Source organism: Haliotis cracherodii, unplaced genomic scaffold (assembly GCF_022045235.1).
Source record: "Haliotis cracherodii isolate W230 unplaced genomic scaffold, xgHalCrac1.p SCAF_14, whole genome shotgun sequence".
In the NCBI taxonomy this organism is placed as follows: Eukaryota; Metazoa; Mollusca; class Gastropoda; order Lepetellida; family Haliotidae; genus Haliotis; species Haliotis cracherodii.
Genome location: NW_027266269.1, coordinates 23,906,441 through 23,921,931, shown reverse-complemented (window position 1 = coordinate 23,921,931; position 15,491 = coordinate 23,906,441). Strand labels below are relative to the sequence as shown.

The following is a 15,491-nucleotide window of genomic DNA, read 5'->3' as shown; positions in this document are numbered from 1 at the left end:
GGCCTGCAAGACAAAAGCCAACTGCTACAACGTCTGGGGTTGTGGTTGACGTTGGCGTAGCCGTCTATCCAATTCAACAAACAGGTCCTCTATCGGGTTCACATCCGGGGATCGGAGGGCAAGGGGAGAACACCAACGTTGTTTTTGTGTGGACAGGCTCCTGTGATCAGTGCTGTATGTGGTCGAGCCTTGTCCTGCTGGAATACACCGTTGTCGTTGGCTACAATTGGGAGGACGTGTGGTAAGAGAATTTCGTTGAGCCGTAAGATTTCCCTGGATACGGACCAAACCTGTTCTGCCATGATGAGAGATAGCCGCCTACACCATAACGCTACCCCCACCAATCCTATCCAGTCTCCGGTGTAACGTTTGTAGACCCGTGCTCTTCCATCCCCTTGACGGAGGAGAAGTCTTGATTCGTCGCTGAACCAGACATCTCTCCATCGCAGTTGAGGCCATACCCTGTGTTGCCAACACCAATGCAGTCGTTGTTGACCATGTTGTCGACTCAATATGACGCGTCGAACAGGACGTCTTGCTCGTAGACCTGCTGCTCTTTAACGGTTTCGTACGGTCCTGTCGGAGATTCTGCGCATTCCTGATATTTGGGATGCGGTTGAGGTGGCTGTGGTCGTCCTTTCACGTAGGTGGCACAGTCGGATGTAGCAATCTTGGGCGGGGGTGGTTTCTCTTGCTCGTCCCGACCTTGGCCGATCATGTGTTGACCCATGTTGTTGAAATCCACCCTATAACCTTGTGATGGTGCTTGGCTCTACCCTGGCTACAGCTGATCGGGATTCCCTGCCTGCAAGCGGCCAATGATGTTGTTTCTCTGCACTTCTGTTAGTCTTGGCTTGTTGTTGAACAGTCACTGTTCGATTGACGCAGATGCCAGGCAATCAAAACCTATCTATCTATCTATCTATCATCTATCTATCTATCTATCTATCTATCTATCTATCTATCTATCTATCTATCTATCTATTTTGTGTACACTTACGTGTCCTTCCTTGCGAATATTTTTGAGTGGCGAATTGTCATTGTCGTCAATATTGGCAACCCTTGTATGGCTTTCTGGTGAGACAATATCATGCGATTCAATCTTTCGAGGCTGAAATAGATACACCTACTGTAAGAATAAACGTATACCAACACGAAGAAGGGAAAGATGTAACAAGAAAAAGGTTCAATTTTAACAAAAGTAATTTCTAACTATACTTTACCTTATCATATTTAGTACGTTATCATGACAATTTCTTTCCGTAATCATATTACGTTTCATGACAATTACATGCTAGTCGTAAGAGGCAACTGTTCTTGTCGTAAGAGGCGACTATGTTTGTCGTAAGAGGCGACTATGCTTGTCGTAAGAGGCGACTATCCTTGTCGTGAGAGGCGACTATGCTTGTTGTGAGAGGCGACTATGCTTGTCCTGATAGGCGACTATGCTTGTTGTAAGAGGCGACTGTGCTTTTCGTAAGAGGCGACTCTGCTTGTCGTACGAGGCGACTATGCATGTCGTAAGAGGCGTCAGGCTCGCTGACTTGGTTGAGGCATGTCATCATATCTCAATTTCGTGGATCGATGCTCATGATATCAACCACTACATTGTCTGGTCAAGATTCATTTTTTTACAGAATGCCGTCATATAGCTTGAATATTGCTGAATGCGCCGTAAAACAAAAACAAACCAAACAAAGCATAACAATTACTTGACGTGTTCTGATTATGATTTCAGAACAATTAATCTATGTTATAATGTTTTCATGACAACTACTCTATGTTTAATGTTATATTTTCATAACGATTACTTTATTTAATCAAATTGTGTTTTCATGACGATCAATTTATGTAAATTTGTTTTGTTTTCATGACAATTACTTAACACTTTATTAAGTGTTCATGACAATCGTTTCCACAAGCTTCGAAAACAACACGACAGGAAGGCTTCTAACGAACACCGCCACACTAAAATAGTTTCATGTCTCTCTTACCATTAAGGGGTGGTCGGGTAGCCTAATTGTTAAAGCGTTTGTCGTCACGTCGAAGACCCGGGTTCGATTCCCGACATGGGTAGAATGTGTGAAGCCCATTTCTGGTGTCCCCCGCCGTGATATTGCTGGAATATTGCTAAAAGCGGCGTAAAACCATACTCACTCACTTACCATTAAATTCAATCGATATGAGTAGCTGTGCATACACTACTACTAATATATTCTATTTCCTTTAAAATTTAACATGAATGGTATCAATCAATGATCAGCGGATTTGTTGAATTTGAATTGCTCAATGTGCACATCATACGTGAGGTACCGGAATAAAAGAAAATTCAATAGAAATTCAATGTCACTGGATCCAATGACAGGGGAGCTATTGTCCTAGATCCAATGACGGAGGCGCTGGCAATAGCGTAACCATCCCTAGATCCATCGGTAAATGTAGATTTGTAGGTATTGTTTGTTGAACTTATTTGATTATATTCTTGTAGATAAATTAAGTGATTTATTTCAGATTTAGTAATAAACTGAAAGGATAATTATAACTGGCGTTGTGCAAGCGAAGGCTCATCACCACACACAGACACAGACACACACACACACACGAGAACATATACACACACGAACACACACACACACACACACACACACACACACACACACACACACACACACACACACACACACACACACACACACACACACACACGAGAACACACACACACACGAGAACACACACACACACACACACGAGAACACACACACACACACACACACACACACACACACACACGAGAACACACACACACGAGAACACATACACACACACGAACACACACACGAACACACACACACACGAACACACAAACACGAACACACACACACACACGAAAAAACACACATACACAAACACGAATACACACATACACACACACAAACACGAACACACACATACACACACACAAACACGAACACACACACACGAAAACACACGAAAACACACGCAAACACACACACACACTCACACAAACACACACACACATGCATACACACACACATACACACACACAAACACACACACACAAACACACACACACATAAACTATCTGCAGGAGATCTTCTAAAAGCTCCAAGACAGAGCCACAGTCCTTGATGGAATATCTAATTTCTCTAATTTACTTTTAGAAGCACCGCCATATATAATTGAACCATAATCTAGTTTAGATCGAATTAGGGATCTCTATACAGGTGAAGTAAGGTTGTCTGATCCCCAACCTACTTAGAATTGGCAACAGCTTTCAGTAGATCCAGCGCCTTCAAGCATTTAGTTTTAAGAGATTATTAAAAACGTCAAGTGGCGGTCAAAAACAAGGCCCACGAACTTGGTCTGCTCTACAATCTTGATGGGGGTACCGCTTAATAATAGTTCTGGGTCTTTATGCAGTCTATAATGTCTACAAAAATGCATACAATTTGTTTTTACTTTGGAAATTCTTAAACCATTTTCAAGCGTTCACTTTTGGATGTTATTGAGACAAAGTTGCAGATGCATTTTACATCCCCTGGCTCTTTAATAACAGGCTCTACAGCATCATTTGTATCAGTCACAGGTTCAGATTGGCTTTGGACCGCCTCCGTGGTCTAGTGGTAGAGCGTCCACCCGGAGAGCGGAAGGTACGGGGTTCGATCTCCGGCCGCGTCATACCAAAAGACGTTACTAGATGGTACTTGTTGTTACCCTGTCTGGCGCTCGGCATTAAGGGGCTAAAACAAGGACTGGTCGGCTCGGAGTCAGTATACTGTGTCTGAGTGGGGTGTCCATGTTAAACTGCGACATGGTATCTCAGTGAGCCAGCACTATAAATCGGCCTCAGTTGAAGACTAGTACAAGCAGCCACACAAACACACACACACGTACATGCACGTCGCTATATAAGTGCAATAATCTTGGACGCAACGTTAAACCCACTTTCACCTCACCTCAGATTGGCTTATAGTTTGAGTTGAAGACCATATTTGAAGTTATGCCCAGTCGGAATAGAAATTGACACTGTTGGAGGAGTTGGACGAGCAGCAGAATAGGCTCTAGGTTCTGGTTAGTGGAGTTGATGGAGACTGACTGTCAATAAGATTCTTAGCCTGGTAAAACGAGATATTTTGTTCATGTTTGAGCTTTAGGATTATTGATTGTTTTTGCCACACTGGACATATACTAGATGAAGCCAGCTGTTGCAGTCTGAACATTTTATTTCTGGTATGCATCCGTTGTTGTCATGGCCGTCATCACAGCTCTGACAGACTACAGAAGGATCACATGATTTGGAGCCATGCCCAAACGTTTGGCATTTGAAACATCGGAGTGGCTTTTAAGTCATTTGTAATTTCCTGCTCCAACATGTCGCACAGGCAATGAGCTGTCTCGAACAATGCCTTGGCAAGAATTCAAGGTTTTCAGCATTGACACAGCAACCTCAATATTTGCAAATGGAGTTAATGACAGACGATTGAAAGATTGCAGTCTCCGTGGACACTCAACAAGAGTGAGTGAGTGAGTATGGTTTTACGCCGCTTTTAGCAATATTCCAGCAATATCACGGCGGGGGACACCAGAAATGGGCTTCAGAAATTGTACCCATGTATCCTCGGCGTGACGAGCGAACGCTTTAACCACTAGGCTACCCGACCGCCCCCTCAACAAGAAGTGAGCCGCGTGTCACATTTTTTACTTCTTCACAAATTCCAGAAACAGCTTTGGAAATGACGATTGTTTATCAGCTACCAGGGTATTGGTGAGACATGATGAAATAATAAAGTAATTCAGCACCCCTGCTTCCCACCCACCATGGAGTGCTACCAAGAGCGATGTTTAGTGCAGTGGACATCCCGGATGCAAACACCAGGGCTACATGGAGGTACTACTCCCGCAAATATGACAGAAATAGCAGTATGTGTATACCAAATTGAATGCCAGACTGGCTCGGACCATGACAAGAATTGGAGGTCACCATCACCAGATTGGCCCATGAGCCACCGCCTTCTGGCATAAAACTCTAGCCAGTTTATTACATAAATTACATTGAGAATTGAGAATTTAAACATGTTCTACATGACCAAAACCAAACAATACAGTTACATAAAGCATGTGTGTACATACACAATGTTATGCACAGGGTCTGGCGTGACCAGCCAATTCAGACGCAGTGTCAACTGGTTGAACAGAAGTGACCCATGTCAAATCGGTCTGACACTGAACGGATGAACAGGCTTTAACAGGCTTTACCACAGCAGCAGAGTTATGTAGAGTTGCAGGAGATCTTGTCTGTTTGACAAGCTTCCTAGCATCTGCAAAATATATGGTTTTTTTCACATTTAAGTTTCAGTATTTGTGTTTCCGTATGATACTCAGGGCAGGATTTGTAGGAGGCCATGTGTTGGACTTCACAGTTGATACACTTTAGATCACGACTACAGTTTGTACTGTCATGGTTGCCACAACAACGATGCCAAAGGATGGGGCGTGTGCAGGTTTTCGAACCATGTCCAAACTTTTGACACTTATAACGTCATGGAGGATTGGGGGCACACACCGTCACTCTGATGTTGGTATAACCAGCATTAATTGAGTTCGGAACCGATGGACAAAAGTGAACAAAAGTGCTCGTTTGGACAATATTTGATTTTCCATCCTTTCGGGTGAAACGTTTGACTGATTGAACTCCTTGATTTTGAAGGTCTGAAACAATTTCGGCTTCTGGCATATCGGACAGTGAACGTGTCCTGTCACTGACAATGCCACGGCAAGAGTCCGGTATGCAGAAACAGCAACCTTCACATTAGCAAACTGAGTGATTGACAGTTAATTGATAGATTGCTACTTTCTCACACATTCCACCAAAAGGGATCCACTGCGCAAACCTGTCCCATGTTTTGCCACCCCACAATAGCCATGAACAATTTGATTGGTTCATGATCTGCAGCTTCGATCACAAGGAATCGAGCCCAGGAATCAACATGTGTATCAGTCTTATCAGACGAACTTGTATCCAAATGTCTTAGTTTAGAAATAGAAAGATTTTGAGCCATGGTGAAGGAAAATGATTCAGCAACCCTGCTCCCCACCCACCATGGAGTGTCAACAAGGACAGTTTTAAATTGCATCGGATCTCCAGGATGCAAACACCAGGGACACAGGGCTGTAAAACGCCACCGAATATGACACACAGATCAATATTTGTATAACAAATTAAATGCCAGGCTGGTTTTGCCTATCATACGAAAATGGATACATATTGAATGTGGATGTCAACAACACCAGATTGGCCATGAGACACTGCCTTCTGGCATTGGACTCCAGGCATTAATAACATTCAATCACAGCATTCAAATAATGCAAAATAATTTCGAAATGAATGTTTCCTATACACAGGCCTTTGCGTGACCTGCCGATTGATAGCCCCGGGCCCATTCTACCATCCGTCTTGGTGAAGTCAGGGTCAAGGAAACGGTGGTCCTCAACGACCAGGCTTCCTTCCTCCACCGACACTGGGGCGCAACCCACGGCAAACGGGTTTCCCAATTCGGTCGCCTTTTACGACCAGCAAATGGGGGTTCTGGGGATACCTTCTATACTACCCCGGGTCCCCACGGGGCGCAATTATATAGATTTCGCTCGGTCAGATACCATAGAAAGTCCACTCGTTTCATAAAAATTGTATCTAGCGAGAATGAGTGTAGTATTCTCTATCTCTGTCTTTGTGCCCCGTGGAGGTTTCTCTGGAGACTGACGTGAGGCAGACTAACAGGGTTTCTATGTAGACATCACACACTGAAAAGATCCAGGAGGGTTATAGAGGTTTTCATATTTACCTGATTCTGGAGAAACAGGACCCCAACAGAACAGGACACAACACCGACCAACACGAGAATTGTCGTTCTGCCTTGCATCACAGTGTGTCTGTGATAGAATAATTCAAACAGTTTTGATGTACCAGTAATTGTATGTATCCCTTGTATTCCTTGAACAAATTGAAACATTCATTTTATTCATCTATGTGCGGATACGTCAAATAATGACCTAATAATGCAACTAGACGGATAAAAGACTGTTACTTTAACATCGGAATCAACGCCACAAGCATCGGATCCTGAAGCAACTATGGGACGTAACTCTGAACAGCGCGATAGACCACAATTTACATCAGTAAATGAGTTCTGTGGGTGCTGCAACAATTAGTGTTTTTGGACATATGCAGATGGTGAGGTGAAATGTGGTTTAACGTAGCGACGTGCATGTGTGTGTGCATGTGTGTGTGTGCATGTGTGTGTGTGCGTGTGTGTGTGTGCGTGTGCGTGTGCGTGTGCGTGTGCGTGTGTGTGTGTGTGTGTGTGTCACGCCCGGGACAGAAGATGAATGCAGTGATTACTCAGTGCTGCTGTACATGTACATCTGATTGGCCACCCGGTGTTGTTCGGGTGTTTCTGGGTGTGGTAAGTGATGGACTCATCATCCACCATATCTGCAACGTTACAGTATCGATCTAGAAGATCGCATTGAGCGTTATCGTACAGAATATATCAAAGAATAAATACAGCACTCAATCTACAAGCACTCGTAACTCTATTGTAACAAGCAGAAGCGCCATACATAACCATTGTTGTATACATACAAACATATGTGAATTGTGGTTTAACGTCACGTTCAACATAAGTGTGTAGAGTCGTGCGTGGACGTGTCTGTGGGAACGATGAACCGGGTCAATGTCCAAGGGAGTAAGCATTTGGAATATCCAAGGAGTAACCGAGGGAACCAATGAGAATATTTACTTGTCCCCCCTAACTCCCTCCATCCGTACCTTCATCATTCTTACTAGGTCCTCTCTCTTTATTTCCCATACATCATTCCTCTCTTCATCCCTCCTAGGCCACCGCTCTTCTTCCCTCCTAAATCCTTTCTTCCTTCCTCCGTGGGCACGGGTGGCCCAGTCGCCTAAGGCGCCGCGATTCGCTGTGCAGAGTTGCGTCCCTTGGGCACGCCAGAAACCGCTAATTGTGGGTTCGAATCCCGGTTCGCCCTGATTGTGTTTTTGGTTTGTCAGCACCATACCCGTGCTCGTGGGTTTCACCGAAGTGGTGAACGTATGAGACCTGCATCACTTCGGGCTTTCCTCCCACATTAAGCTGACACGCCGTGATATAACTGGAATACTGTTAAAAGCGGCGTTAAACCCAATTCACTCACTCACTCTTCCTACCTCCTAAGTCCACGTTTTTCCTCCCTCATGAATCCCCGCTCTTCCTCGCTCTTCCTCCCTAATAAATACCCGCTCTTCCTCCCTCCTAATCCAAATCTCTCCCTCCTAAATTCCCTCTCTTCCGCTTCCTAAATCCCCTCTCTTTCTCCCTCCTAAATCCCCGCTCTTCCTCCCTTCTAAATCCCCGCTTTTCCGAGGGAACCAATGAGAATATTTACATGTATGTAAATTCTCACTGGTTTGAAGAGTACCGGGAGCATTTTCTCCTACATATAACCTTAATAGTTTTTGTCAAATTTAACTCCGTTTCTGTTGTCTGGTGACTATTGACGGGTGCCTCGTGGCATATGGAAAGGGTTTTCTCGCCTTTGTTAAAACACATGACATATTGCAAAGTCCGTTCGAAACAAATACCTTGAACTGGTTAAAAGCGGAAGTATAAATTGAAATTGTAAGATATACCACTCACCTTCCTACAGATAGAACACGCGTATCTGCACACAGCTTCATGTCAGGGCCAAGTTTGCATAACGTGGCACATTTAAATACATATTATTAACTGCAATATATATAATTGTTTCTTGTATTACATCGATGTGCCTGTGTAACTTGAGTTGCTTCAGCTGCGGCTGTGTTTGACGAACTGTTGCTTTATCGATGTTTGGAGTTTGGACGATATATTCTGTATTGTGTTTCATGTCATTTTGTTTTACTTGTCCCTCCTAACTCCCTCCATCCGAGAACGCCTCTGTGGTCTAGTGGTAGAGCGTCCGCTCGGAGATCGGAAGGTCCCGGGTTCGATCCCCGGCCGCGTCATTCCAAAAGACGCTAAAAAATGGTACTTGTTGTTACCCTGTCTGGCGCTCGGCATTTAGGGGTTAAAACAAGGACTGGTCGACTCGGAGTCAGTATACTACCTCCTAGGCCACCGCTTTTCCTCCCTCATGAATCCCCGCTCTTCCTCCCTCCTATGTCCCCTCTCTTCCTCCCTCCTAGGTCCCCTCTCTTCCTCCCTCCTAGGTCCCCTGTCTTCCTCCCTCCTATGTCCCCTCTCTTCCTCCCTCCTATGTCCCCTCTCTTCCTCCCTCCTAGGTCCCTCTCTTCCTCCCTCCTAAATCCCGTCTCTTCCTCCCTCCTATGTCCCCTCTCTTCCTCCTTCCTAGGTCCCCTCTCTTCCTCCCTCCTAGGTCCCCTCTCTTCCTCCCTCCTTAATACCCGCTCTTCCTCCCTCCTAAATCCCGTCTCTTCCTCCCTAATAAATACCCGCTCTTCCTCCTCCTAATTCCTATCTCTCCCTCCTAAATTCCCTGTTCCTCCCTCCTAAATCCCCTCTCTTTCTCCCTAATAAATCCCCGCTTTTCCTCCCTCCTAGGTCCCCCATCTTCCTCCATCCTAAAACCCCTCTCTTGCTCCCAGTAAATCCCCGATCTTCCTCCCTCCTACATCCCCTCTCTTCCTCTCTCCTCAACCCGCTCTTCATCCCTCCTAAATCCCCGCTCTTCCTCCATCCTAGGTCCCCTCTCTTCCTCCCTCCTTAGTCCCCTCTCTTCCTCCCTCCTAAATCCCCGCTCTTCCTCAATCCTAAATTCCCTCTCTCCCTCCTAAATTCCCTCTCTTCCTCACCCCTAAATACCCTCTCTTCCTTCCTCCTAGATCCTCTCTCTTCCTCCCTCCTAGATCCTCTCTTCCTCCATCCTAAATCCACTCTTCCTCCCTCCTAGATCCTCTCTTCCTCCCTCCTACATCCCCACTCTTCCTCACTCCTAGATCAACTATCTTCATCCCCCTACATCCACTCTTCCTCCCTCTTAGACCCCTCTCTTCCTCTCCTAGATCCCTCTCTTCCTCCCTCCTACATCCCTCTCTTCCCCCTCCTCAATCCGCTCTTCCTCCCTCCTAAATCCCCGCTCTTCCGCAATCCTAAATTCCCTCTCTCCCTCCCAAATTCCCTCTCTTCCTCACCCCTAGATCCCCTCTCTTTTCCCTCCTAAATCCCCGCTCTTCGTCCCTTCTAAATGCCCGCTTTTCCTGCCTCATAGGTCCCCTATCTTCCTCCCTCCTAAATCCCCTCTCTTCATCCCTCCTAGATCCCCTCTCTTCCTCCCTCCTAGATCCTCTCTTCCTCCATCCTAGATCCACTCTCTTCCCTCCTACATCCCCTCTCTTCCTCCCTCCTACATCCCTCCCTTCCTCCCTCCTGAATCCTCTCTTCCCTCCTACATCCCCTCTCTTCCTCCCTCCTACATCACTCCCTTCCTCCCTCCTGAATCCTCTCTTCCCTCCTACATCCCCTCTCTTCCTTCCTCCTACATCCCTCCCTTCCTCCCTCCTGAATCCTCTCTTCCTCCCTCCTACATCCCCTCTCTTCCTCCCTCCTACATCCCTCCCTTCCTCCCTCCTACATCCCTCCCTTCCTCCCTCCTGAATCCCCTCTTCCCTCCTACATCCCTCCCTTCCTCCCTCCTGAATCCTCTCTTCCCTCCTACATCCCTCCCTTCCTCCCTCCTACATCCCTCCCTTCCTCCCTCCTGAATCCCCTCTTCCTCCCTCCTACCCCTCTCTCTTCCTCCCTCCTGAATCCTCTCTTCCCTCCTACATCCCCTCTCTTCCTCCCTCCTACATCCCTCCCTTCCTCCCTCCTGAATCCTCTCTTCCCTCCTACATCCCTCCCTTCCTCCCTCCTACATCACTCCCTTCCTCCCTCCTGAATCCTCTCTTCCCTCCTACATCCCCTCTCTTCCTCCCTCCTACATGCCTCCCTTCCTCCCTCCTGAATCCTCTCTTCCCTCCTACATCACTCCCTTCCTCCCTCCTACATCCCTCCCTTCCTCCCTCCTGAATCCCCTCTTCCTCCCTCCTACACCCCTCTCTTCCTCCCTCCTGAATCCTCTCTTCCCTCCTACATCCCCTCTCTTCCTCCCTCCTACATCCCTCCCTTCCTCCCTCCTGAATCCTCTCTTCCCTCCTACATCACTCCCTTCCTCCCTCCTACATCCCTCCCTTCCTCCCTCCTGAATCCCCTCTTCCTCCCTCCTACACCCCTCTCTTCCTCCCTCCTGAATCCTCTCTTCCCTCCTACATCCCTCCCTTCCTCCCTCCTACATCCCTCCTACATCCCTCCCTTCCTCCCTCCTGAATCCTCTCTTCCCTCCTACATCCCTCCCTTCCTCCCTCCTACATCCCTCCTACATCCCTCCCTTCCTCCCTCCTGAATCCTCTCTTCCCTCCTACATCCCCTCTCTTCCTCCCTCCTACATCCCTCCCTTCCTCCCTCCTACATCCCTCCTACATCACTCCCTTCCTCCCTCCTGAATCCTCTCTTCCCTCCTACATCCCCTCTCTTCCTCCCTCCTACATCCCTCCCTTCCTCCCTCCTGAATCCTCTCTTCCCTCCTACATCACTCCCTTCCTCCCTCCTACATCCCTCCCTTCCTCCCTCCTGAATCCCCTCTTCCTCCCTCCTACATCCCTCTCTTCCTCCCTCCTGAATCCTCTCTTCCCTCCTACATCACTCCCTTCCTCCCTCCTACATCCCTCCCTTCCTCCCTCCTGAATCCCCTCTTCCTCCCTCCTACACCCCTCTCTTCCTCCCTCCTGAATCCTCTCTTCCCTCCTACACCCCTCCCTTCCTCCCTCCTACATCCCCTCTCTTCCTCCCTCCTACATCCCTCCCTTCCTCCCTCCTGAATCCTCTCTTCCCTCCTACATCCCCTCTCTTCCTCCCTCCTACATCCCTCCCTTCCTCCCTCCTGAATCCTCTCTTCCCTCCTACATCCCTCCCTTCCTCCCTCCTACATCCCTCCTACATCCCTCCCTTCCTCCCTCCTGAATCCTCTCTTCCCTCCTACATACCCTCTGTTCCTCCCTCCTACATCCCTCCCTTCCTCCCTCCTGAATCCTCTCTTCCTCCCTCCTAGATCCCCTCTGTTCTTCCCTCCTGCATCCTCTCTCTTCCTCCCTCCTAGATCACCTCTCTTCCCTCCATACTAAATCCCCGCTTTTCCGTTGATGAGGAAATTCCATTATGCGCGAAGCATTTCATGGTTAATTCCAATCCATATATTGACAGATACACAAATAATAATGTGGCAGGCTCAAGTCCTTATGTACATAACTTTCAGTTAAGATTTATTAGTTAGTAGTAGGGTTATATGTAGCAGAATTATGTGTGTGCATCGATAAATGATGTCAAAAACACAGCTACGGGTGTGATTCGTTTATTAGATGACGAGTGGTATACCCTTTCTTTCACACCCTGAAATGCACAATAACACTCAATAAGAATCTTGTAAATCATGACAATTAAAATGAGAACATGATGCTTCATCAGGATTACCTTATACATATATAGAGGATATGTATACGTCCTAACATGCTAGATCATTAGAATTACATTATACATACATATAGTATATGCATACATCAAATCAAAATACTTCTTAGGTGGTGTAAAACGTGATCAATAGATAAACATCATAATAATAATATATATTTACATGTGGTGATAAATAAACATACCAGAAGTATGGCCTCTAGGTGTAGGTGACACTTTAGTCTGTCACGACTACATGGTCAGGGCTACCGTGACATCAAAGTACCTATAAATATGGAAGTTATTCTAAATGTACAATAAAACTAGCTTCCTTACACAATGCTCTTGCGCGTGTGGACATTATTATCAAATCAGTGCTATTGTTTATACATATTTACAGATCTGAACACAGCACTACCATAAAACACAATAAATGACTAAACATCCTAAAACTATCATAAATGTCCACACACTTACAATACATTTAACACATATATGAAAATAGCCTCATAAACATAGTCAAACAACACTCTGTCCAGGAGAATCAGACATTGACTAACTCACACACATCATAACAAATACCTTATTTAACATACACCTATTTATATAATCTTATTTATGAAAAGATAGATTTATATATGATTGAGTATTAAATTGGAAACATACCTTGACTTTACAAAATCTTTAAAAAGTGCCCACTTGCTGTCGCCTGTCAGTGACTTGTCTGTGTAGTGACTGAGGTGCAAGTGAGGGTTAAAAAGCATGCAAAGCTGACCCTAAGGAAAACAATAGGGTCAACCACTCAACCAGAACATTTGCCCTGACTGACACAAAGGAGCTGATAGGGTAGTGACTGACCCAAGCATAACTAAGTTAAAAGGAATTGTATCAAATCTTCATTAAAATCCCTAAAACCCATACTGCAAACTAATACTAAATACTAATACTAAATACTAATATTAAGTACTAATACTAAATACTAATATTAATAATAATACTAATGCTAATACTAACTACAGTATCTATTATTTACACTATATACTAATACTGACACAAATAACTAATGTTAATATTAATACTAATACTAACTACACTATGTATTATATACACTATATACTACTGGTATATTACTGGTTAGTTGACAGTTAAACAAAACCTGTAACTGCCACACACTTCCCCTCCCTGTTTAATGACGTCCTCGTCATTCTTGCTTACCAGCTACCAAGTTGACCAACGCATCCAGTGCCTTCTCTGATCTGCCTGCAAATACACCCTTAGCCATTAGGGAGCTGAGGTACTCTGCACGACCAAGCCAGTCTGATGATGGTGATGGTGATGATGATGATGGAGATAATGCAGACATTACATAATCTCCTCTGGTCTGCCATGCTGGTCTTGTTCTCTCTCTGGTAGATCTCCTTGGTGCTGGTATAGGTGGGACTGCGACCTTGGGTTGGGTCTGTGTGTCACCAGGACCGTCTTCAGGAGTCTGTGGTTCGTTCTGTGAAGAGTCTGCATCCTGCTCCATTCCTTGAGCATCAGAGCTGTGGACATCTTCAGCAGCATCTACCACTTCCTCTTCTCCTGTCACGACCTAATCCAGAACAGCACTGTCTTGTGCTTCTCCCTCAGTCGGCCTGTCATCTGGATTATCAGTTGACACTGACGGGTCTGATGGGTCAAGAGAAACAACAATGGTGATGTCATCTGTTTCTTCTTCCTGGTCCTGATCTTCGTCAGACAAGGGACTCCTGTCTTCCTTGGGGGATGGTCCAAGCAGTGTCCTGTCTGAGTGTCTTGGCTTAGGAATCGGTGTCTCCAATGGTAAGGAACTGATGGGCAAAAGCAGATTCCTATGGAGTGTACGGGTTTTTCCATCTCCACGCTCTTTCTGTACAACATAAACTGGAATGCTGGGATTTGGCTGTTTAATTACTATATACACATCCTCCTCCCACTTGTCTGACAGTTTATGTTTCCCATCAAATGCCACCTTTTTCACCAATACCCTATCTGCAATTTCCAGTTGGGTTGCTCTCGCTCGGTAGTCGTAATTTGACTTGTGCCTTGTCTGAGACCTCTTAGCATTGGCAGATGCCAGTTCATAAGCCTGTTGTAGATTGTCCTTGAGGTTCCTGATGTATTTAGACATGGATCTCGACTTCTCTGGCTCAATGTCTAAACCAAATGCCAAGTCTACTGGTAATCTTGGAGCTCTCCCAAACATCAGATAGAATGGTGAATAATTTGTAGCCTCATGCCTGGTGCTGTTGTATGCATGTACCAAAGGTCCAACGTGGCTCTTCCAATCCTTCTTGCTCTCTGGGTCAAGTGTCCCAAGCATGTTGAGAAGTGTCCTGTTGAACCGTTCGCACATGCCATTACCCATGGCATGATAGGGCGTAGTGCGAGACTTCTGCATGTTGGTCAACATACACAGTTCTTTCATAAGAGCTCCTTCAAAGTTGGCACCTTGATCTGAATGAATACGCACAGGTAATCCATAATGTACCACAAAGTTGTGAAAGAATACATCAGCAGTGGTCTTGGCAGTCATATTTCTGGTTGGATACGCCTGTGCATATCTGGTGAAGTGATCGGTGACTACAAGAATATGTTGTTGTCCGCCCTTGGATGGTTCCAGTGTCAAAAAGTCCATACAGACTAATTCCAGAGGTTGTGATGTTTGTATGTTCACTAATGGGGCTCTTCCTGGGGTAGTCTTGCGTCTAGTACACCGTTCACAATTCTGTACATGTCCCTCTATATCCTTTGTCATCCCTGGCCAGTAGAATCTTGTTTTTATCAATGAAGATGTTCGATCTCGACCAGGGTGACCCACATTGTCATGAAGACTATGCAGCGCTCCTTTACGGCATCTTGTTGGTAGCACTAACTGTTCTTGTACCTCTCCATTGTCATGGATTACTC

General features: G+C 45.7%; 2 protein-coding genes across 2 annotated transcripts; both read right to left on the bottom strand.

Moving 5' to 3' along the window:
* Window positions 1–9,190: 9,190 nt before the first annotated feature.
* Window positions 9,191–9,756, bottom strand: LOC139460316 (uncharacterized). Its single transcript, XM_071241807.1, has 2 exons — window positions 9,692–9,756; window positions 9,191–9,500 (listed from the first exon to the last, which is right to left on the bottom strand). Exons 1-2 carry the CDS (start codon window positions 9,754–9,756, stop codon window positions 9,191–9,193), a joined length of 375 nt encoding a protein of 124 aa, XP_071097908.1.
* Window positions 9,757–10,168: 412 nt separating this feature from the next.
* On the bottom strand, window positions 10,169–14,088 carry LOC139460315 (U1 small nuclear ribonucleoprotein 70 kDa-like). Its single transcript, XM_071241806.1, has 3 exons — window positions 13,783–14,088; window positions 12,489–12,503; window positions 10,169–10,753 (listed from the first exon to the last, which is right to left on the bottom strand). Exons 1-3 carry the CDS (start codon window positions 14,086–14,088, stop codon window positions 10,169–10,171), a joined length of 906 nt encoding a protein of 301 aa, XP_071097907.1.
* Between the last annotated feature and the right edge of the window lie 1,403 nt (window positions 14,089–15,491).